The sequence below is a fragment of the Notolepis coatsorum genome, assembly GCF_963971535.1.
Source record: "Notolepis coatsorum genome assembly, chromosome: 10".
Taxonomy (NCBI): Eukaryota; Metazoa; Chordata; class Actinopteri; order Aulopiformes; family Paralepididae; genus Notolepis; species Notolepis coatsorum.
Genome location: NC_140174.1, coordinates 54,893,465 through 54,918,554, shown reverse-complemented (window position 1 = coordinate 54,918,554; position 25,090 = coordinate 54,893,465). Strand labels below are relative to the sequence as shown.

At 43.5% G+C, this 25,090-nt stretch overlaps 1 protein-coding gene across 1 annotated transcript in view; it reads left to right on the top strand.

The window, feature by feature from the left end:
- The window catches only part of LOC311235078 (vesicle-fusing ATPase-like), a 147,740-nt gene extending 122,875 nt beyond the window's left edge, over positions 1-24,865 (top strand). The window contains exons 18-22 of the mRNA XM_084322423.1: positions 2,410-2,544; positions 5,457-5,570; positions 19,786-19,841; positions 20,636-20,707; positions 23,463-24,865. Coding sequence (XP_084178549.1) covers positions 2,410-2,544; positions 5,457-5,570; positions 19,786-19,841; positions 20,636-20,666 — 336 coding nt within the window. The 3' untranslated portion in view covers positions 20,667-20,707; positions 23,463-24,865. The remainder of the gene's footprint in view (positions 1-2,409; positions 2,545-5,456; positions 5,571-19,785; positions 19,842-20,635; positions 20,708-23,462) is intronic.
- The last annotated feature ends 225 nt before the right edge of the window (positions 24,866-25,090 follow it).

The window sequence follows — 25,090 nt, the reverse complement described above, 5'->3', positions numbered from 1 at the left end:
CTCTCCCCCTCAGTGGGCTCATCTCAAAGTTTCAACATAGGATATAACCCTGTTGTCAGTGTTTTTGAAGTTGCGATTGACTGTAGGACTGAATGCAGTAAGGCTTTTGTGCAGACTTTGTTAGCGCTCCCCTCCCTTTGTTTACCAAAACCTCAAGAAGAGCCAGCGGCTCAAGTCGACATTTGCAGGGTTCATTCATAAGGCTTTAGCCAAGATTTAAAAGGGCAAAAAACAATGCTGATTTATTTTGCACATCATTTTACACACATTCAAAAACTCTAAAACAGTTGTGCACAGTCACACATTCATTTAGTTTGACAGTTATTGAGAGTACATGAGGCCACATATGGCCACCAGTGATCTGGGACTGGGACATTTAATCCTTGTCTTGTGTTCATTGCAGCTCCATGAATGTATGTAGATGAAGAAATAGCAGTACAAATGTGTCTTGTAGGGACTAGGGACTGCTAACATACAATTTCATGCAGCTGTAATTTAACACAACACAAGGATTCAATGTCCCCCATGCCATCACTGGTGGCCATATTCTAACTCATTGACTGTCAATAATTGTCAAACTAAATTAATGTGTGCAAAACAGTTGAGTTGTTTGGATGTGTCTGAGATTATGTGCACTTGAAAGCTTGTACGCTTTCAAACATGAATCTCTCGTCCATGTGACATTTAACCAAACCTGTCCCCAGAACCAAGATGTATTTTGTTCATAGGACACATTTGTGAAATAGACATGTTTCAGGCGTAGTTTCCCAGTTAAAATAAACATTACAATAAAAGTGCTTCCCCCAATCACATCCTGGATAAACAAACAAATCAAACCACTTAATGTTGAGAGGCCATATGGTCAAACAAATGAAATCACTTGATGTTATAGTGAGAGGCCCATATGGTCAAACAAATTAAACCACTTGATGTCACATCAGGTTATTGTTCTCGACTGTATAACAGTATTGGATGGTTCCATTATAAACAAAAGTACAGGATGGCAACTTTAATCCCTTAAACATTTGTCAGTATTTGGCGTTTCCAGTACCAATTACCCTGCGGCATGACATTGTATATAGTAATGAAGTTGTCATGGTGTGGCTTTCGTTCAAAATGCTCCATCCTCGTTCAGTTTCCATCACAAATCCTTAATAACACGGCAGCAATGTATTTATATTTGTCGGATTACTATGGGAAATCAACCACGCACATACTGGAGGACTTGGCAATGGTGCTGGAGGCAAGAGGACGACGGACATCTCTATTCCTTTTACTGCACTCAGTGGAGTAACAAAATATTCTTTCAGCAATTTTGTAAACGACAAAATCATGAATAACCTGATATTGAGAGACTGAGGTTGAGATGAGTGAGAGAAGGCTGGAAACAAGTACACCCATAGATGTCATAGACATAGATGGTCTATTACGGATTGTGCTGGTCATAGAGGTGCTTTGCGTCTAAAGAGATTTAGATGACAGAGGTTGTGTTATCCTCAAGAGCTTAAAGGTAGAATCTGTAATGCTGTCAAACAGTGATCTCTAGGCAGAATAGCCCCGCTTGGTGTTGTGCTTTGTTTAAATGTTTTGTTTTTGGTCTGATGTGTGGGATAGACTGCTGGCCACACCGCTCTGCCAAGAGAGGTCTGGAGAAATTCACAGTATAATTAGTTACTATATAGCTATATGTATAAATATAACAAAGTGCAGTACCAAAAGGGGCTATTTTGCCTAGAAATCAGACAGCATTACAGATTCTTCTACATTTAACAAATCCAGGTATTTAACCAACTAGGAACCGGTTCCAAAACGGAAGCGCGGAGCCGAAAGCTGCTCATCATCCCAACACTCTCTGTCCCCCGCAGGGACGTACTGCTCATCATCGTCCCAACACTCTCTGTCCCCCGCAGGGACGTACTGCTCATCATCCCAACACTCTCTCTGTCCCCCGCAGGGACGTACTGCTCATCATCCCAACACTCTCTCTGTCCCCCGCAGGGACGTACTGCTCATCATCCCAACACTCTCTCTGTCCCCCGCAGGGACGTACTGCTCATCATCCCAACACTCTCTCTGTCCCCCGCAGGGACGTACTGCTCATCATCCCAACACTCTCTCTGTCCCCCGCAGGGACGTACTGCTCATCATCATCCCAACACACTCTCTGTCCCCCGCAGGGACGTACTGCTCATCATCATCCCAACACTCTCTCTGTCCCCCGCAGGGACGTACTGCTCATCATCATCCCAACACTCTCTCTGTCCCCCGCAGGGACGTACTGCTCATCATCATCCCAACACTCTCTCTGTCCCCCGCAGGGACGTACTGCTCATCATCCCAACATTCTCTCTGTCCCCCGCAGGGACGTACTGCTCATCATCATCCCAACACTCTCTCTGTCCCCCGCAGGGACGTAAGTTGCTGATCATCGGCACCACAAGTCGTAAGGACGTCCTGCAGGAGATGGAAATGTTAGACGCCTTCAGCACCACCATTCACATCCCCAACATCTCTAGAGGAGAGCAGCTGGTGGAGGCCCTGGAGGTACACACACACACACACACACACACACACACACCCAGTACACAGTGTCTACACACACACACACACACACACCCAGTACACAGTGTCTACACACACACACACACACACATACACACACACACACACACACACACACACACACACACACACACACACACACACACACACACACACACACACACAGTACACAGTGTCTACATGTCTGGAGGTACACACACACCCAGTACACAGTGTCTACATGTCTGGAGGTACACACACACACACCCAGTACACTGTGTCTACAGTACATGTCTGGAGGTACACGCACACACCCAGTACACAGTGTCTACATGTCTGGCGGTACACACACACCCCCAGTACACAGTGTCTACATGTCTGGAGGTACACACACACACCCAGTACACTGTGTCTACAGTACATGTCTGGAGGTACACACACACACCCAGTACACTGTGTCTACATGTCTGGAGGTACACACACACCCCCAGTACAGTGTCTACATGTCTGGAGGTACACACACACACACACCCAGTACACAGTGTCTACATGTCTGGAGGTACACACACACCCCCAGTACACAGTGTCTACATGTCTGGAGGTACACACACACCCCCAGTACACAGTGTCTACATGTCTGGAGGTACACACACACACCCAGTACACTGTGTCTACATGTCTGGAGGTACACACACACACCCAGTACACTGTGTCTACATGTCTGGAGGTACACACACACACACCCAGTACACTGTGTCTACAGTACATGTCTGGAGGTACACACACACACCCAGTACACTGTGTCTACAGTACATGTCTCGAGGTACACACACACACACACACCCAGTACACTGTGTCTACATGTCTGGAGGTACACACACACACACACACACACACACACACACACACACACACACACACACACACACACACACACACACACACACACACACACACACACACACACAGTACACTGTGTCTACATGTCTGAATCATAGTCTGGCTGGTAGACCTGTGATTTACTGCTATAGAGTGTTTGATAACATTTCTAACAATTATATCACGCAAAAGCTGATGGGCTTTCTCAGGGAGCTTTATTGAGTTATGTGAAGTTTATTGAGTCTATTGATTTATTTATTGCTATTGAGGCGGATTGGATATTTTATTGAAGCATTTCCTTTACCTTTTTGCAAAACATTTCACTGTCACTTGTATGATGCATGTGTGTGTGTGTGACAAAGGTCCTGGGTCTGTGTTCTCTAACCTGCTCCTCCTCTCTTCTGCTCCACCTCTCTCCTGCTCCTCCTCTCTCCTCCCCTCTCCTGCTCCTCCTCTCTCCTGCTCCTCCTCTCTTCCTCTCCTGCTCCTCCTCTCTTCCTCTCTCCTGCTCCTCCTCTCCTGCTCCTCCTCTCTTCCTCTCCTGCTCCTCCTCTCCTGCTCCTCCTCTCTCCTGCTCCTCCTCTCTTCCTCTCCTGCTCCTCCTCTCTCCTCCCCTCTCCTGCTCCTCCTCTCTTCTGCTCCTCCTCTCTTCCTCTCTCCTGCTCCTCCTCTCTTCCTCTCCTGCTCCTCCTCTCTTCCTCTCCTGCTCCTCCTCTCTTCCTCTCCTGCTCCTCCTCTCTCCTGCTCCTCCTCTCTCCTGCTCCTCCTCTCCTCATCTCTTCTGCTCCTCCTCTCTCCTCCCCTCTCCTGCTCCTCCTCTCTTCTGTCCTGCTCCTCCTCTCTCCTCTATCCTGCTCCTCCTCTGTCCTGCTCCTCCTCTCCTGCTCCCCCTCTCTTCCTCTCCTGCTCCTCCTCTCCTCCTCTCTTCTGCTCCTCCTCTCCTCTCTCTTCCCCTCTCCTGCTCCTCCTCTGTCCTGCTCCTCCTCTCTTCCTCTCTCCTGCTCCTCCTCTCTCCTGCTCCTCTCTTCCTCTCCTGCTCCTCCTCTCTCCTGCTCCTCCTCTCTCCTCTCTCCTGCTCCTCCTCTCTCCTCCTCTCTCCTGCTGCTCCTCTCCTCCTCTGTCCTGCTCCTCTCCTCTCCTCTTCTGTCCTGCTCCTCCTCTCTCCTCTTCTGTCCTGCTCCTCCTCTCTCCTGCTCCTCCTCTCTCCTCCTCTCTCCTCTCTCTTGCTCCTCCTCTCTCTTCCTCTCTCCTGCTGCTCCTCTCTCTTGCTCCTCCTCTCTCCTATCTCCTGCTCCTCCTCTCTCCTCCTCTCTCCTGCTGCTCCTCTCCTCTGTCCTGCTCCTCTCCTCTCCTCTTCTGTCCTGCTCCTCCTCCCTTGTCCTGCTCCCTCTCTCTTCCTCTCCCCTGCTCCTCCTCTCTCCTCCTCTCTCCTGCTCCTCCTCCTCTGTCCTGCTCCCTCTCTCTTCCTCTCCCCTGCTCCTCCTCTCTCCTGCTCCTCCTCTCTCATCCTCTCTCCTGCTCCTCCTCTCTCCTCTCTCCTGCTCCTCCTCTCTCCTCTTCTGTCCTGCTCCTCTCTCCTCCTCGTCTGTCCTGCTCCCTCTCTCTTCCTCTCCCCTGCTCCTCCTCTCCTCTTCCCCTTTCCTGCTCCTCCTCTCTCCTCTTCTGTCCTGCTCCTCTCTCCTCCTCCTCTGTCCTGCTCCCTCTCTCTTCCTCTCCCCTGCTCCTCCTCTCCTCTTCCCCTCTCCTGCTCCTCCTCTGTCCTCTCTCCTCTCTCTCCTATGTCCTGCTCCTCCTCTATCCTCCTCTGTCCTCTCTCCTCCTCTCTCTCCTCCTATGTCCTGCTCCTCCTCTATCCTCCTCTGTCCTCTCTCCTCCTCTCTCTCCTCCTATGTCCTGCTCCTCCTCTATCCTCCTCTGTCCTCTCTCCTCCTCTCTCCTCCTCCCTCCTGCTCCTCCTCTCTCCCCTCCTCTGTCCTGCTCCTCCTCTCTCTCCTCCTCTGTCCTGCTCCTCCTCTCTCTCCTCCTCTTTCCTTTAGCTGCTGGGAAGCTTCCATGAGATGGAGCGGGCCGCTATAGCCAAGGCTGTGAAAGGCCAGGGGGTCTGGATCGGCATCAAGAAGCTGCTAATGGTCATTGAAATGGCTGTACAGGTGAGAAAGGGGGAGAGATACTGTATGGGGGGGGGTAGATAGAGAGAGAGAGGGAGGGAGGGAGGGAGGGAGGGTGGGAGAGAGAGTGGTTGTGAGGGTGGGTGGGAGGGAGAGAGAGAGACAGAGAGAGTCATAGGGCACACAGAGAAACGTATCAACAGGGAAACCACATCAAAATCCAAGTATTAAAATCCTACGATTAGGCAGTATAATTGCTGTATAGTTGAATGACATGGAGATCCAAGTAGCTCTGTGCTTCCAAAATGCTTTTAAAACAGAGTCTTAAATGATCATCTGTGGAAGTTATTCATCATTGCCATTCCATCCATCTTGTGTTAAGTTAAACAATCCATCTTAATTAAACGTAAAACATTTCAATAAAAGAGGACTCCGGATTCCTGCTTCCTCTCTCCACACGAACAACGTCCCTGTAAACAAGGGAGTACATGATGACAGTGGTGTCCGACAGAGTTTTACCCATGAAGAAATTGCAACGCACAAGCAAACTGAAGCCTCTTGATGGCTCAAGTTCAAGTTTGTCTTTATTATACCTCAAAGGTAAATGTCATTGGCAGAAGCATCCATGTTAGAACCCATATTAAATAACACAATTAAAGGGAAGAAATACAATATTCATAAACGTTTAAAAACATACTGTACATTAATCAAAAAAGTAATTACCCTGACTGATACTGATGTCAATGGGAGTTGAAAGGAAAGTAGAACACCTTATTACTAAAACCCAGACAAGTGAACCAACGCAACTGGTGATTAGCTATAATGCTAACAGGCTAACACAATGGAATTCGACAGACTTTTTTTTTTAAGGCCAGTGTTTTTGAATTCCTCTCCACACATATTTGAAATGTCTTGAACCTCTATTTTGTAGAGGAAGGTCTGAGACCCTGCCTTCTGCCCTCCCTCATCTTCCACATCTGGCCGGAATTCTCGACAAGTCAACAGAAAACCGGTTTCAGTCACAACAAACTGTCATCAATTAGGTGTAATGAAAAAAAAACGACGCATCGCCGGGAGATGATTTGTGGAACTGCAGGGTTTCATAACATTCCCAGTTGGAGCTCCGTTCTCCGCATACCACCCCGAGCTGCTTGTGTTCTGAACTGGAGGGAAGCTACTCGCGAGGAGAAGTGCCTCGTTAGTGATGCGACATTTGCAAACAATCCGGCTCTTTTGAACGGCTCTTTGGTACGAACGAAGGGATCTCGGATGCGGATGCAATTCCAAAAACTGCAACATTGTGTCGTTGATTGATTGATTGATTGAAAATGTTATTAACAGATTGCAGAATGGGTACAATACAGTACAGCTCAATACACACAATTGTTAAGGGGATGCAGACCAGAGAAAGACTTTCGTCTTTTTTACATCAGGGTCCCCCATTTTCAATTCATCATAACATATATGACATACATGACATACAGGTAGACAGTACTGTTGCATCTAGACATTTATGACATACCAGATCTACAAATATACAGTACTGTATGTGTATGTGTACAAAAAGAGTTCACTTCACTCGCGCTTTCTCAATTCAAGTGCGAACATTTCTTTTAAATCTGACATTGCAACCATTGCAACAAGCATGATTCATTTACAATCTCAATCCCTTTCTGGCTTCTATAACACGATAAGGATGTAAGCATTTTCTTTTACTCTAAGAACGAATCTAGGATGTTTTCGTGGACAGATCATATTTTTTTCATTCAAACTTTGGTGGTTGCTAATATTCACAGTGAATATTTTTGGTTTTTATTATTATTATAACTTTTTCTCATCTTTAATTGTAAGCGCCCTGGACCACCACTCTGCCATCTCAAATGTCATGAATATTTTCTCACTTTGTTATGCCAGTGTTTAATCCTAATAAGGGGCCAGGGGGCAATACTAACATAATTAGTTGGAATGTGAAGAAACCTACTAGGATCCTTACAGCAGCTTGGGGTTGGCATTGCCTTTCTGCAAGAAACTCACCTCCGGCGAGTAGATCACCGTCGAATACACAGAGCTTGGGTAGGTCAAGTGTTCCACTCTGGTTTTCAGAGTAAAGCCAGAGGAACAGCCATTCTGATTAACAAAAACACGCCCTTTACTCCATCTGAGGTGATCTCTGACCCTAATGGCAGATTCATTATAGTTTCCTAGTCAACGTATATGCCCCCAACTTTGGTGACATGCATTTCATCAATAAACGTATCTCTTCACTCCCTGACCTGAACTCTAATCAACTGATTATGGGAAGTGACTTTAATTGTGCTCTTAACCCAGCTTTAGATCGATCATCATCTAATCCAGCTCCACAATCTCAGACTGCTAGAGCTATTGTGTCCTTCCTGAAGCAATACGGTATTTCAGATGTCTGGCACTTCCTTCACCCCTCTGCCAAACAGTACTCTTTCTTTTCACCAGTTCATCATACATATTCTCGAATTGATTATCTTTTTATTGACAACACATTTCTATCTCAAGTGCGTTCCTGCTCTTACGATAGCATCGTCATTTCAGACCATGCAGCAATAGTCTTAGAGCTAGCCTTCCCGGACAAATGCCCATCATTCAGGCCGTGGAGACTAAATCCATTATTGCTATCTGAGAACAAATTTTCGTCGTTCCTGTCCACTAAGATCACATTTTTTATTGAGGTAAATTCTACCCCTGGCATGTCTATGTCCATCATTTGGGAAGCTCTTAAAGCTTTTCTCCGTGGAGAAATTATCTCAAACTGTGCTTGACGTAATAAACTGCGCAACAGCAGATGCTCTGAACTTTCAGACCAAATTCTTAAATTGGATCATTCATATTCAGTCTCCCCGACACCTTCACTTTATAATGAAAGAGTGACTTTACAGACAGAATTTAACCTCCTCTCCACCAGTCATGCTGAGCAGCTTCTACTCAAATCACGCCAGTCTTTTTTCGAATTTGGTGACAAACCTAGCAAAGTGCTGGCACTTCAGCTAAGACATTGCACCGCTCAGAACTTGATCACGCAAATTAATTCTGCCACTGGAGAGACCTATACGGACCCATTGGAAATAAATAGTAAATTCAAAACATTTTATTCTTCACTATACACCTCTGATTCCCCTAAAGACCCCTCTCTCATGAATAGTTTTTTTGCAGATTTGGATATACCAATCATAGACAATGATTCAATGGTGCTTTTGGAAGAGCCCATTAGCGCAGATGAAATTCAACAGGCTTTAACTATGATGCAGAGTGGGAAAAGCCCAGGCCCAGACGGGTTCCCTGTGGAATTCCTAAAAAAATATTCCACCCAGTTATGTCCCATTATGGCTTTAATGTTTGAAGAATCATTTCAATCCCACTCGCTTCCTCCGACTCTACCAAGCCTCAATATCCCTGCTCTTAAAAAAAGATAAGGACCCGAAAGACTGGCTCATATCGTCCTATTTCCCTCCTCAACAATGAAGCAAAGATCTTGGCAAAGGTACTCGCTCGGCGACTGGAATCTGTTACACAGGGTTCGTACGGGTGCTGGAAATCCTTGAAAATGCTTGTATTTCAATGTGCTGTTTTCAAGGTTTTAAATGTGCTTGAATTGTGTATAAAGTGCTGGAAAGTGATTGAAATTGTAATTGCACTTTATACTTTCATAATAAATCGCTATCTGACTGAATAGTTTGGTTTTTAGACAAAGAAATAAAATAACTCGGAGCGACTCGAGCGAGCCTATTTTGCGTTCGCCTTTCACGCAAAATGTGGCTGGGCTCGACCCGTAGTGTTTTTATATAAATAGCCTGGGAGTCGGGACCTATATCCCAGACACAGACTTGCTCTCTTTCATCTGTGTACACCCACTACTATCAACATTACACATGGATACAACAAGGACAAGACCACTTTCACTTAAAAAGGTAATGTTGGTATGAAAAGAAAAGAAACAGACGAGTGCTAACACTGCGATTGACCCTGCTATAAGTTGTTATGAATCCCTTTAGCGCTTGAAGTGCACTAAAACATCGTAATGATTTTTTATTTTTCATATAATGTTGGGTACATGCTCGGTAGAGTTAGAACGCTCCCAGTCTTAGGGGCTGTGATATTTTGTTACCACACTTTATGCACCTAGAAGTGCGGTGGCAGGTTCGCTAAGCTAATGTTGTTAGCCGAATGCTCTGATGGGGGCCGCCATTTTAAGTTAAAATGACGTCAGCGATCTACGGTACGACTGGAGGGACAAAAGGGAATGTGTGACGTGTGTGAAATTTGTACAGTAGGTCCCAGACTCCCAGTGAGAATTGCAATCAGTGTGTACTGTGTACTGTGTATTTACACTATCCTAATGTTGCTTTGTTGGTTAAAAAACAAATAAGCAATTTAAATTTAAATCAGAATATGTTCCATTCCATGTCTGACTATTTCTGAATCTATTGACCATTTTAAGGAATGTTTGGTTACTATTGGGCTTCTAGCCTTCTACTGAACTTATTGTGAATCAGCTGATAGGGTTTTGGCTAGACTATACGTTATTTTTATAACGGAACATTTACGGAGACTGGTGTGGAACTGGTGTGGAGCAGTTGTAGTCTGGAACGCAGTAACGTACTGTATATCTGTATGTCATGTATGTCATAAATGTCACTATGAACCAAAATGGGGGACCCTGATGTAAACAAGATGAAAGTCTTTCTCTGGTCTGCATCCCCTTAACAATTGTGTGTATTGAGCTGTACTGTATTGTAACATTATTATCCATGTAATTACTGTAAAGTTCACGTTAGCTGTTAGATTGCATATTCCATAAATTAACATGCTAAAATTGGCCTGGCTCGTCACGTTTGATTGATTGATTGAAAACTTTATTAACAGATTGCAGAATGGGTACAATACAGTACGGCTCAATACACACAATTGTTAAGGGGATGCAGACCAGAGAAATACTTTCGTCTTGTTTACATCAGGGTCCCCCATTTTCAATTCATAGTGACATTTATAGCATACACGACATACAGATATACAGTATGTTACTGCATAACACATCGGCTCAGCCAGGTTATACCGGTATATAATGCCAAGTCTACATAATTTTGGTTGTTTATAGCACAATAACATCTGATTTAATGTGATGGAGGAAGTGAAATAATCATTTTGAGTAAATATTTAATTTACCACAGCCGCATAAGATGCTGGAAAATCTTGAAAATTCACCTTGAAAATGCTTGAAAAGTGCTTGCATTTTGCCTTGGAAAAGGTGTACAAACCCTGGTTACACCTAGTATTATCCAATCAGATCAGTCTGGTTTTGTGAAGGATAGAATAGCTTTTTTTAACCTGCGGCGCCTTATGAATATAATTTACTCCCCCACTGAGTCTCCCGTTGCAGAGAAGGCCTTTGACCGGGTTGAATGGGACTACTTATTCTATACTTTGCAGAAATTAGGTTTTGGCGAGAAATCTGTGTCCTGGGTCAAACTTCTATACTCCTCTCCAGTGGCATCAGTACGAACAAACGATGTGACTTCGGAATATTTCCCCCTACACGTGGCACAAGACAGGGTTGCCCTCTCTCTCCGCTATTATTTGCGTTAGCGATCGAGCCACTAGCTATTACCTTTTGCATGGACCGCCTGTATATCACGGATCCAGCGGCCTCACTTCCACGTGTCGTTCACATACTACACGAGTTTGGTGTCTTTTCTGGTTATAAATAAAATTTAAACAAGAGTGACCTTTCCCCCATAAACTCATTGGCTAGAAATCTCCCCCCTCTATATTCCCCTTCAAGCTTTCCCCAAGCTGCTTCCGTTACCTTGGCATAATGATAACACTAGAGGTGGGCATAGATAAATTTTTTTTATCTAGATGAATCTATCTGCAATCCTGGAGTTAATCTAGATTAATCTATTAAAATGGCTCATTTGAAGTCTGCCGAAGGCATTCAAAATATGTGTGTTCTACGCAGTGTTGTGCTAGTTACTGAAAAATAGTAACTCAGTTACTTTATTAGTTACCCAAATACGACATGAGGCCTTTATGTAAGAGGATAACATTAAATCAAAGACGGCAATGAAGGACCCACACACAGAGAGAGAGAGAGAGAGAGAGGGTTCTAGGTTGAAAATAAGTGCACGCTAGGTTGAATGAATTGATGAACAATTCATGTCGCCGTTGGAACGTTTCATTATAAGCGCCTTGCAAGTTGCAACGTTGGTTAAGATATGAAAATACTTGCTAGTAGTGTAAGGATGCATTAGCCATTAGCTAGCTTACTTACAGAGACTTGTGGTGGAGGTTCTAGCTGTGTTCAACTTCGAACGAGCCTGCCAGCTTGATTTCAGGCAGAAAACGGGTCCAGAAACGAACGTTTTAATCCACACCACAATATGTAAACAAAGGTTTTAACCATCCACAACAGAATACTGCACAACAGAATACTGTACATGTCTCGAGGTACACACACACACCCAGTACACTGTGTCTACCTCGAGACATGTACTGTAGACACAGTGTACTGGGTGTGTGTGTGTACCTCCAGACATGTAGACACTGTGTACTGGGGGTGTGTGTGTACCTCCAGACATGTAGACACTGTGTACTGGGTGTGTGTGTGTGTACCTTCAGACATGTAGACACTGTGTACTGGGGGTGTGTGTGTACCTCCAGACATGTAGACACATTAAATAAAACAGCTTTCCAGAAGCCCAAATCGCAGGGAGGCTTTGCACTACCCAATTTCCTGGCCTACTATTGGGCTGCAAATATTCACAGCATTCTTTATTAGTCATTCCCATTACGGACTTTGTCAGTGGGTCCCGACATGAGTGGACATGGAAAAGGCATCCTGTGCTAGAACATCTTTGCAGTCCTTAGTTTGCTCTCTACTCCCAGTCACAACCTCCCAGTACACCAACAACCCCTTAGTACAACACTCCCTCCGGATCTGGACCCAGTTCAGAAAACACATTGGTCTCCACGCCATGTCACCATCCTCACCTGTCCACAAAAACTTCCTTTTTCCTCCCTCTATGGTGGATGAAGCCTTCAGCAACTGGTCTAAGAATGGCATTCTGAGCATTTATGATTTGTACCAAGACAGTTCATTTATGTCTTTCACACAATTGTCATCAAAACTAACTTACCAAAAACAAATTTTTTCAGATATTTGCAGATACGTGATTTCGTTAACACATTAACACTCACGCTGAAACTCACGGCATCCTCCTCTTAGCGTTGGGCGATGATACTGGAGCAAACAGATCCCAGTTATGTGATGGGGATCGAGGCGATCTATTTCCGGTTTGTATAATACGAATACACGCCCAAATCATGTTGTTTATTGAATTATGGCAACGATCCATATCCACGGTGTGTGTATTGAGTCCCGCGACGATATACGAGTGGCCGGACGGAATAGGGAGACGCACCGGGATCACAAGAGATCCACTTCCGGTTGCAACTCGCCGATCAGCCACCAGTTGGCAGTATTGAAGCATTGCAGAGTTGTGCTGGCTCAGACAGCATCAGACCAGCCTCCGTGATGGAAATATGAATACCATGGCAAAAATATGAAATATGATCGTACGCCGTGATCTGGCAGAATTCGCATGAACTTGAAACACATCGTAAGCCGTTTCCGGCGGAGAAAGGGTTAAGAACAAATTTGCTCAGTTCCCCCATATACCTCCAAAAACTGTGATCGACCACATCTTGGAGGTGAAGGTTGCAACCAAAGGCTCAATATCTAAACTATATAACATCATATCCCTATCCCTACTGTTAAGAGCTACAAGTAGTCTCTATATATCTCAATCGCCTACTCGAGATATAAACCTGTGGCCGCTCGATATCCCCCGGCGAGGTGCTAAACTCGCCAAGTTCTCGAGTCAATTACTATTTCTGTCTAGATTACTTCAAGTCACTGGTCTAGTTATATCCAGTTGATATGAAATGTAATCATGAAGAGTTGTTAATCTCTTCTTGTTTGTAATAAACCGAATGTATGTCTAGGAGAACTCTTATAGACTATAATAACAATTATATTATTATTATTATTACCATCATCATTATCATAATTTTACGAAAGGGCTTGTAATACTGCTCATTTGAAAGCTTGGTTGTATTAATACTCTTTTAATAAGTATTATCACTGTTAATAATGTAACATTAGCGTACTAACACGTAATCATTGTTTGCACGCCCCAGTACCTCCTGTCCTCCTCTCCTCCTCCGCCAGCGGGACCGACCATCCAATCCTGCAGTGATTTAGACGATCGATTTCCCACATAACTCGACAGAGTCCGTCGGACACAGAGATACCGGAACCCGCAAACAACAAACATTTCCATGTATAGTATTTATACAGTACATAGCATATATATATATATATATATATATATATATATATATATATATAACTTTTAGCTGAAAAGCATTAACCAGTCAATTGATTCAATCTGTATTAGGTTACAGTACATTCATAGTCACCCTCCATAGGAAATCAGGGCGTCGGCTGGCATCATGGCACATTGCTGGCAGAAATCAGTCCAAGGATTCAAAAGATATTATAAAAAGCTGTTTTTATTTAGAAAGGTACAAAAAAGGACTGTATTGGAAATATCCATTACAGTTTAAAAGATTATATAAAACAAAACATCTTATCTCTAAAATCGCAATAGCCTGACACGGCTTGTGCCTGCCATGGAAAACTCTGAAATTCTGGCTCTCGAGGTGGGAGCAGTCATTTTTATATCGATCCGGCATCACATTGCTATTGGTCTAAAAACAGGGATGTCACAGGGATGTCATTTCACTAGCCAACCAACGTACAATACATAGTAAGGATGGACTCCTCCCCTTCTAGTCGTTGCATCTACTGGAGAAGTGACAGATTACCTTGTGTTGGAAAATCCCTATCTGTTACTAACAGGATACCAGAGGCCCCAAGGTTGTCTTTACATTCCTTAGTGGCCAAACAGTATTGAAATGAAAGCAATTCACACTTCTTGCATGAGTATATAGTACACAGATACATATACAGATATATACAGATACACATACATGTATAATACAGTACATATATATATAGTACATACAGTATATACATATATATACACATACTTGTACCAATCATTGGTTATATGTCTACTCTATGCAGGACAGGCAAGGGTTAACATGTGTGCCAACCTGCTGTTTTTCATTGTGCAGAGCAGAGCTGTCTCTAAGGCCGCATTCTTATGGGCAACTCCTTACTGCATGTTGGGCAGAAGAGAATGGCCTGTGTACACTTGTGAATACAAAGTGAAGTGAATACACGTCCTGCATTATAAGTGTATAAAGAGTATACAGGTCATATACATAGCTCCAATCATATATACTAAACATAAGAACATTATACAAAGTGTCACTCGTTGACTTGTGGCACTTAACATGTGTTTACACATAACGTGTTTCTTCTCAATTCCTTTCTGACTGGGCATTACCAGCCAGAATACATATCACATCTAGACACCTATAGTAACATATGCCTAGATTTTAAAACAAATATATACAATAAACCTATTGTATTGATTCCATTGATTCCATTGATTCCATTCTCCAGGATCACGCAAGATATTGTAGTGTACACAAGTTACTGTTCCGGAGTCCACAGTCCATAGTTCTCACAGTTTTACACAAGTGGGAGGAAGAATCTACAGACATTCCTCATAATCATATATAAGAACAGGATGTCATAATAACCAGTGTCACTAGTTGGCTGTGACACTTTACACCTACCTTCTTCAGTATTGGCTATAAGACAGAACTGGGAGTCCGATCTAAATCATCAATTTACAGACAAAGAATGGGAAAATGCTCTTGCCCGAATACACTCTTCTTCAATATGTGCCCGCCATTCACTGATACAGTTCAAGCTCCTCCACCATCTATATTGGTCAAAGACTAAACTTTCGAAGATAAATCCTGGCATGGATCCCACATGCGACCGGTGCCACCAAGCCCCTGGCTCGCTTATCCATATGTTTTGGCATTGTCCAGCACTGGCCCCTTTCTGGACTTCCATTTTTAAATCTTATTCAGATATCTTAGCTGACCCATGCCCTCTCATTGCATTATTTGGTCTGACACCGGAGAACGCTGCAATATCTATTGGGCAATCCAATGCTATGGCCTTTGCCTCACTCATTGCCAGACGCCTCATCCTATTTAACTGGAAGGCAGCCACTCCCCCTTCACATTTGCACTGGATGAGGGATGTTATGTCTCTCATACATATAGAGAAAATCAGATTCACAACACAAGGCCACACAGATACTTTCCACAAAACATGGCATCCCTTCCTACTTCATTTCAAAACCCATATTATGACCTAAGTCCCTTCTCCTTCCAAACTTTGGACCCCATGACCCCCCTCCTTCCCCCACCTACCTTTCTGACACTGCTAGTCCAAGTATGGCTGTGATGGCATTGTGGTGGTCTAGCTGAGGGTGTTAAATTTACTTTCCATTAAATTTTTTTTACTATGGAAATTATGCTACTAAAATGGAGAGTATTAGTTATATTATATATTATTATTGCTGTTTTTTATTTATATTTTTTCTTATTTCTTTAAATGTTACTTAATTTCTTTTTCCGTAGTTTTTTCTGTCACATCTGTATTTATGTTTAATTATTAAATTTTTAATTTATTTATGTGAATTATATGTATGTTTGTCGTCGCCCTCCCTGGGTGGGATGGGGTGGGGTGGGGTAGGCAATTAAGTTTGGCCGAGGGCAAAAAAAATTCCAAGCCATTGTATGGGGGGCCGGAAACAAAAACAATGGCTAATTTAATATATTGATAGTGAAAAAAATTTAACTCTGACTAACCACCTTATAACTAAGACATACATTTGTGGCAGAGGCAGAGAATGGACAAAATAAACTAGCTGCATAGGTGGCATAATAAACTGTAAACGACATACACATTTGCACTGAACATTATACCTTTGTCTTTTTGCCATTTTATTATAAAACCAGAGACAAGCGCCTCTCTCTTATCGGTCTATCTTACATTACGCGCAACCAGCCCGTCTATCCGTCAGCCCTTTCTGTGGAGCGCACTGGACTATTGAGAAACAATAGGAATTTTCCATTGGTTCTCCCAGTCCACGTGACCATTTCTAGCATTTCCATTGGCTATAGTGACGGATAGATACAGCGGATTAGATGCAGTCCAGAGAAAACAACCAATCTAGATATTTCAAGATTCTATGCTTTACATCCGCGCATTCTCTGAGAGATGCACACAATTTTTAGATGACAATCGATTCCGATACAATAAAGCAAGTCTTTATCACAAACAAATCCAAAGATATTTAATGTTTTACAAAATGTTGTGCCCGGCTTTAGAGGGTTAAAGCCAAAAAAAATTTATTTAGTTAATAAATGTCTTGTTGTAATTCCTTATATACCTAATGTAGCGCATCTTCTTGAAGCAGATTCAGCTTTTTTTGCTCTGATTTGACTTCAGTTTAATTGCATTGTTACTGTTCACATGTGTGGTGCCATCAGTCATATATAAGTAAAGATAAAGTTTGAATGACTTACTGAACTGATGGTTTAATTTCACACCACACATGTGGTGTGGCTTGTTTGTTATTTCAGCACCAGGCGCTGTCCACCGACTTTTTTCATGTTGAGAAAGCGCTACATTGCACCTCGCTGCCTACCTGTTATTCACTCTCAACATGGATAAAACAAAGTATAATAAGCATTCTTTAGGTGGTGGTAGTTTCTCTATTTGGACATTATAGCTAACATATAGCCTAGCCTAGTTGGTCGGAATACATTTTAATTTTTATTTATTTTTGAAAATAATCGGAGGGGCCAGATATTATTGCTGGCGGGCCAATTTCGGCCCGCGGGCCGCCTATTGCCGACCTGTGGGTTAGGGGATAGGAATGGGGAAGGAAATGGAAGATGTATAATTTGAAAATATAACTGAAATGTACAAATCTGCATAAATTCTTCCAATAAAAAAAGATAAACCATAAACTTTGGTGGACGCTTACTATCACACTTGTGTTGGATATCCTACAGTACATACAGTTTAACGATTTGAGGCTTTGTTGCCATGGGCTTTAAGTACCGGTATCTACGTTTGAATCTGATCCAAATATTATCCTATCATTATCCTAGTGATCCTTTTGATTTAAGACTGATAAACCAAGTAACCCCTGCCCCCTAAAAGAAAAAAAAAGAATGATGAGCCGTTTCTTTTGAACGGCTCTTGGTAAGAAAGATCTGTCTCCCTTCAAAGAGATGTAATTCCCATCACTATAACTCGTGCCTCTCCTCGCTGATTGGTACTGAGGTATATCTACACTTGTCACGGTGGTGACACCCTGCCCCTGTTCCTCTGTCTCTCTCGCCCCCTGTGTTTCCACCCCGACCCAGCAGATGTCCCCAGTGTGTTCCCACGTGTGCTCACATCACCTGTCTGCCCCAGCTGTTGTACATTAGCCATTATTCCCCTGTGTATTTCAGTCGTGTTCCCCCTAGCCAGCCTCGGCCTTGTTTGTATACCTGTGTATCCCCCCCGTCTACACCTGTTCCTGCTCTACCGGTTAGAGTTAGCTTGTTTTTCTGTCCGCTGAGCAGTCCCTCTTCAGTTCTCTTAACCTGCCTGTCTGCCGCCCCTCATTAAAACATGCGTTACCTGCCTCTGCCTCCATGGTCTCTGCACTTGGGTCCTCTACCACGCCCATGACAACACTTCACCTCAATACACTCAAATCAACCCCTGCCCGTTATGGCAGGCATACAAAAAAACATAAAGATAAACATAAACATAAAACGTCTTCAAAATGTAACCAGAAAACACAAACACATGGAGCAACAGCCCAACAGTTCGTTCCAAGTCACAGTTCGTGCTCAGGGGTCAGGATACTTAACTTCGGAAGCCGAATCTCAATAGTTTATATACGAGTAAACACTGTTTACTGTTGGCACCCACTTGTGCACCGGTTCCATATAATCCGGAGGCGCTTTCCTCAGCCTCCCTCCTCTCTGCAGCGCGGTGTTGTGGTGTGTTGTTGACGTGTCTTCCCTCCCAGGCCTACGTGTCCCACACTGCTGTTTGCTGGAGCGTCCTGGATGCTATGTAATTGCTGTGGTATGTGCTAATGCAGCCATGTTGAGCATCCCTCTACCGCCCCCCCCCCTTCCCCCAACCCCGTCCCGTAGAAGTATGAACCAGTGTCTGCCGAGACATGCTGCACACAGCCGCACAGTGCTGACTTGACACACACACACGCACGCACGCAGAAGTTCTCCACAGACTCTTCTGTTTTCTCTTTTCCCCTCTCATTCTGATAGTCCTGATTGTGCTCATGTCTTAACTCCAGTAGCCACAGGCGATTCCACACATAAGTTATTGCGTCGACTGACATTAATTTTCCTCACCCGTCCCCTCCCTTTCAAACCCTGTCTCAGGCTGACGCCTGAACTCCAGGACCCGTGTTCACGAAGCTTCCCGGAGGTGGGAGCACCGATCCGCGGTCAGTGGCCAGGAACGGCTCATCGTTCTTGACCTTATTCGGACTTACGAGACTGAAGCTGACTCTAGATCAGTTGCTGCCACTTTGAGAGGCTTTGTGAATGTGGACCCCAGCCTACAATCTACTACCAGTCGACTATCGGCAAATTTTGGCCAATCAAAGTGGACTATACAAATCCTTAGTCGGGGACAGGCCTAAAACATTCAGTGCAAGGCCTCTATTGACTGAGGTGTCTTGACACTGTGCTTCATCTTCAGTGTAACATGTACATGTAACATGTGTGACCATGTCTGCATTTTTGATTTTTTTTTGACATTATGTACATATAGTAGTGTACATGCAATGCATTCAACGTGCATTCAATGCTGCATTTGTTTATGGTCGGAGGTGGGAAGTTGGATGTGAGAAACGTGTGTCGTCTCTAGTTTGAGCTACAAAGTTGGTATAGAGCGTATAGACAGTATATAAATAGTATATAGACATTATAGCTAATATACTTACAAATGTACTCTTACAAACCGCTAATAACAACATTAACATTTATACAATGTGGGCGGCCATACCCGACTAGGAACTTTGAGTTGACCCACTGTTTCATTTGACGTTTTCCTAGTAGGAAGTCGGAATTTCCAACAAGCAAGTTATAATTGAATGTAGCATAAGTCATGTTTTTCTGTTTGTGTTTTTCCCATCAGATGGATCCTGACTATCGAGTTAGCAAGTTCCTGGCTCTGATGAGAGACGACGGAGCGTAAGTACCCATCCCTCCTTCTAGGTCACCTCTTGCCTTAACCCTAACCTCCGTGGAGACCTCATGTCATTTATATTTATTTGTATTTATAAAAAAAGTATGTATTTACTTTGCAGCTTGACCATTTAGTGATAACCCTCTTTATCAGGGTAGCTGCACTGTGACATCGGGTCTGAGACTTGAGTACCTGATGGTTAACCAGTGGTTTTATTATAGTCATAATATACTGTAGTTATAGTCGTAGAACTAGAGACGGATTTGATTATTGTGACTAGTGATGCACCGATGTGAAAATTGTGGCCGATACCGATAACCGATATTAATATTGCTGTTCTGGCCGATACCGATATTTACCGATGTCGATATCTCTGTATAGAAAACACTTTTTTATGATAATCAAATAGAGCTATTTTCCAAAACGCATAATTTTTTTTACTTTTGTAACTTATTTTCAGAAATGACTGATATTTTGAAACTATTTAAGGCCAAAACATGTAAAAAGAAGAAAAAAACGATAATTTTTTTTTTTTTTTTTTTTTTTTTTTTAATATCTGCCCTATCTTGATATCGGACCGATACCGATGTGTAAAAAAACGGCCATATCGGCCGATATTATATCGGCGGCCGATATATCGTGCATCACTAATTGTGACCCCTGTAGTGTTGCCACTAATTATTTAGATTTGCAACGAGTCAGTCACAGGCAGTCACAGGCCGTGAATGTTTTACAACATCTTGTAAATTGTGATTAATATGTTGGTAAACCTTGAATTGTTTCTCTTTGTGTCCAACAGGCTGGGCAGTGATACGATGAAATTGATCTAGAGCCCTGGTGGAGCTGCGTTGAGACCAGAGGCAGACTTGTGGTACGACCTCTAGACTGTAGTCATGCTGTGTTACACTTCTCTCATCCTGTCTGATATCTCTTGAAGAAAAGAGGGAAGATAACATTAAGTAGGGCTAGGCGATCATATCATGTAGGGCTGGGCGATCATACAGCATCATGTAGGGCTGGGCGATAATACAGTATCATGTAGGGCTGGGCGATCATATCATGTAGGGCTGGGCGATCATACAGTATCATGTAGGGCTGGGCGATCATACAGTATCATGTAGGGCGGGGCGATCATATCATGTAGGGCGGGCGATCATATCATGTAGGGCTGGGCGATCATATCATGTAGGGCTGGGCGATCATACAGTATCATGTAGGGCTGGGCGATCATATCATGACATGTTGCTGGGGTGGGGGAGGGATCTCATAGGACGCTTTTGTTTTTGGTTTGGTCACGGCCGGCGAGAATGACCTATTGCTCCTTTGCGCTCCTTGTTGTGTACTAAGTTAGCGATGCTCACATCTGCGTTTCTAGCATTTGATTAGGAAAAAGAAGCGGCCAATCGGATCATGGCCTAACAGTATTTGACGGTTTTGTGTTTTTCCAATACAAACCCCACTGTGTTGCGACGTCTTTTTGATTTTGTTTTGGAACCAGATTTTGTCATGGTGTGGTGGTCTTTATGATACTGCTGCAGTGTGTAATTGACATTGGGTAAAATATATCTATTTTATGCAGACAATTCTGGCTACCAAGAGAGCTAACGGGGGTTATAGCTCTCGTTGCCTAAAAATCACCCAGTAGTGATGCAGACCAGGCGCTCAAGGAACTGTATACAACGATCAACAACGCAGAAAACACACACCCAGAGGCCGCTTGCATTGTGGTCGGAGACATCAACCAGGCGTCTCTGCGCAAAGTATTGCCAAAATACTTTCAACACGTTGATGTAAACACACAGGGATAGTAATATTTTGGACCACTGCTATACGAAAACTACGGAAGGCATACAAATCCATACTCCGCCCACCACTCGGCAGGTCAGATCACTCCGTCATCCTGCTAATACCTGCCTCCAGACAGCGTCTAAAACAAACACTGCCCACCGTGAAGGAAGTTCTCTACATCAATGAGTACACAGAGGGAATTGTGAGATTTATTCAAAAGTGTATACAAAAAAATCGAAAACAACCACGGAGAAACAGTTCAGTGCACGATGCACTAAAGGCGAGAGACACAGTTTTTGCCTCTGGAAACAAAGAGAAAGAAACATGATACAATCTTCGCAGGACGATCACAGCAGACATAAATATAAGGAAATACAAGGAGGAAATAGAGACACAACTAAGCAGTAATGAGTCACGTAGCGTGTGCCAAGGATTACACATGATATCGGACCTTACAGGGAAAGCCAGTATCACGGAGCCAACATCGCCTCCCTACCAGATGAGCTGAACAACTTCTACGCCATTTTCGAGGTTAACCACACCAATCTCCCAGGAGAACCCACCACTGAAACGAACGGCGCTCTGGTCATTGCCGAGGCTGACGTGTGCATTTCGTCACCGAAAAAGACCCCTACCAATTTGCCTACCGGAAAAATAGATCCACAACACCGCACAGCGTCCTCCACCACCTAGAGGGAAAGAACTCGTATGTAATAAGGCTGTTCATTGACTACATCTCAGCATTCAATACCATAGTCCCTGCCAGACTTGACACCAAACTTACTAACCTACTGTAGCTGGATTTGAGTCTTCCTGTCAGACTGTCGCCAGGTGGTGAGGATGGGACCCTACATTGACAATACATAAGGACCGGGTCGTGGACTACAGGAGAGGGGGAGAACGGCTGGACCCCATCAACATCAACGGGTCGGCTGTGGAGAGAGTCGGCAGATTCAAGTTCCTCTGTGTTCACGTCACTGAGGACCTCAGCTGGGACGTGCACACCGGCCCTCAACTGCAAGTGCTACAGAGGGACGTGCGGACAGTCCAGAACATCTGTGGTTGTGAGCTTCCCTCCATCCAGGATATATACAGCGGATGGTGTGTCAGCAAAGCCTGCAGGATTATTATAAGGACCCCAGCCATCCCAACCACAAACTGTTTCAGCTGCTACCGTCTGGCAAACTGTACCGCAGCCTCGAGGCCCGGACCAACAGACTTCTTTCCCCAAGCAGTCAGACTCATGAACAAATAACAACATATGACTGAGCTTATAGCTGTCCCTGCTACTGATTTGAACGCAATACTGATTTGCACACAGTACACTTGATGCTATTCTTATCCGTCATTGCTATGCTGCTATTTAAAATGTTTTATTGTTTGCGCCATTCTTATTGCTTCTGTACTACTTGTGTTGATGTTACTGCTAGGCAGAGGAGACAAAAATCAAGAATTTCACTCCTCTGTACTGTAAAAAAAGATAAGGGATGTGACAAATAAACTTGGAACTTGGAAAACAAAACAAAAAGGCCACGACTGCTACTAATTCAAACCGGCATTGTGAAAAAGCATATTTGGATCCATGATGTTCTACCTTAAAATACCTCCCAAGACCTACCAGTAGGTTGACTGCCCACTCTCTTTTCAAAACACAAGACAAGTCGTCTCCTTGTGCAGAGAGCTCTGCTGCTCCTCACACCCCTCCCGAGAGTCATGGCATAGTTAGCAGCACATGGCACGTCTAGAAATAGGTCAGCTAGACAGGGGCTCTCTAGCGACGACACGTCTCCTTCTGCATTTCCTGTATCGTCTCACTTTCCCCTGTCTTCTCTCCTCAGTTGCAGGGGAGCGGAAGCACGATAGCGGCTGGCAAGAGCAAACAAAAGAAAGAGAGGGAGAGACAAAGATTCCACCTCTCTCCCTGTATTCTATCCATCCTCAAAAGCTCTGATGAGCTCTCTGTACCTCACGGTTTCTGTGGCAGTACCTGACTTTCTGCTTCGCGACTGATATGTAATGCTGTGCTACACTAGCTCCATATCACAACTGATGAAATGAACGTTGACTGAGATGAACTTAAGCCCCTGCGGGTGACGGTATATCATGTAATTAAATTGTTCTTACTTATATTCTATAGGCCATATAAGGCCACTTATTTGTCAAACCCCAGGAGGGGAGCTTTCTGCGTGGAGTTTGCATGTTCTTCCTGTGTTTGCATGGTTTCCCCCCCACACCATAAAAAGACATGCATGCTATATCCTATACCATCACCCCTTGACCAAGGTACTGGCATTACAACTGGAGTTGGTCCCCAGATGCTGCACTGTGTGGCTGCCCACTGCTCCTAAATAGTTGGGATGGGTCAAATGCAGAGGATGGATTTGCCCAAGGGGATTAATAGACGTATACATTGCATTACATACATTAGTACCAAAACATGAAATGCGGGCCACTTATTTGTCAGAAACCCGAAGTTGTCTAAATGGTCCAATTTGACAATGTTCACAGCGCCTGTCTGCTTTCTGGACATTGACATGTTGAATCGAGTGTGAACGTTGAGTGAAAATAACTATTTGAACGTTGAAATATGATATATGTACAAATTGGGTCATTTCATCAACTTCTAGGTGATTTGTCTGACAAATAAGTTATCTGCATTTCATGTTTAGGTACTAATAGAATGTGTCTTGAGTAAAAGGAAATTCAATTATATACCGTCACCCACAGGTGCTTAAGTTCTTCTCAGTCAAGGTTGATTTTCCTGGCTGTGATATGGAGCTAATGTAGCATTACATATTGCTGCTAGGAACCAGCAACAGACCGACCAACTAACTTCTCCTTAACATTTTGTAGACATGTGTGTAAATTGTGAGAAATAAACACTGTTTATGGTCTCTGTTTATATTGTAATTTTTTGGAAGGTAAGTGTTGTAAGCCTAATCATTATGTGCTGCACCTAGCACTCCATTGGGGTTTCTATGTATAAATTAAGCAAACATGAGTTATAAAAAAAACTCATTTATAAATGGAGATGAAACTGTATGATGAATGTGCATGCGTAAACATTTTGATCAGGCCATATGTTTGTTTATATATTATATGCACAAGTCTAAATATGATCATTCCATGAAATGATGGTTCCAAGACTTGGAGATCTACTCACCCTCTGTCTTATTTTTTATTTTTTTGGCTGCTTGTTTGACCTCTTTGTTTTATGAATAAATTAATCTTGTATTACTAATGACGACAATTGTAGTGATTGGAATATTTGATCAGTTGAATGACCAATGATTGATTTTCTTTTTTTCTTTTTCAAGGGAAGATGCTTCACACTCGTTACTGTTGAGATTGTTTCTGTATTGTGTTTTTACTGTTTTCTATGAAGGATGTGGGGGTTCCCTGTTGTGCCTTTGCATGCTGATGAAAGGATGTATTGTGTTATGAAAAGGACAAGATGTATTCTGTA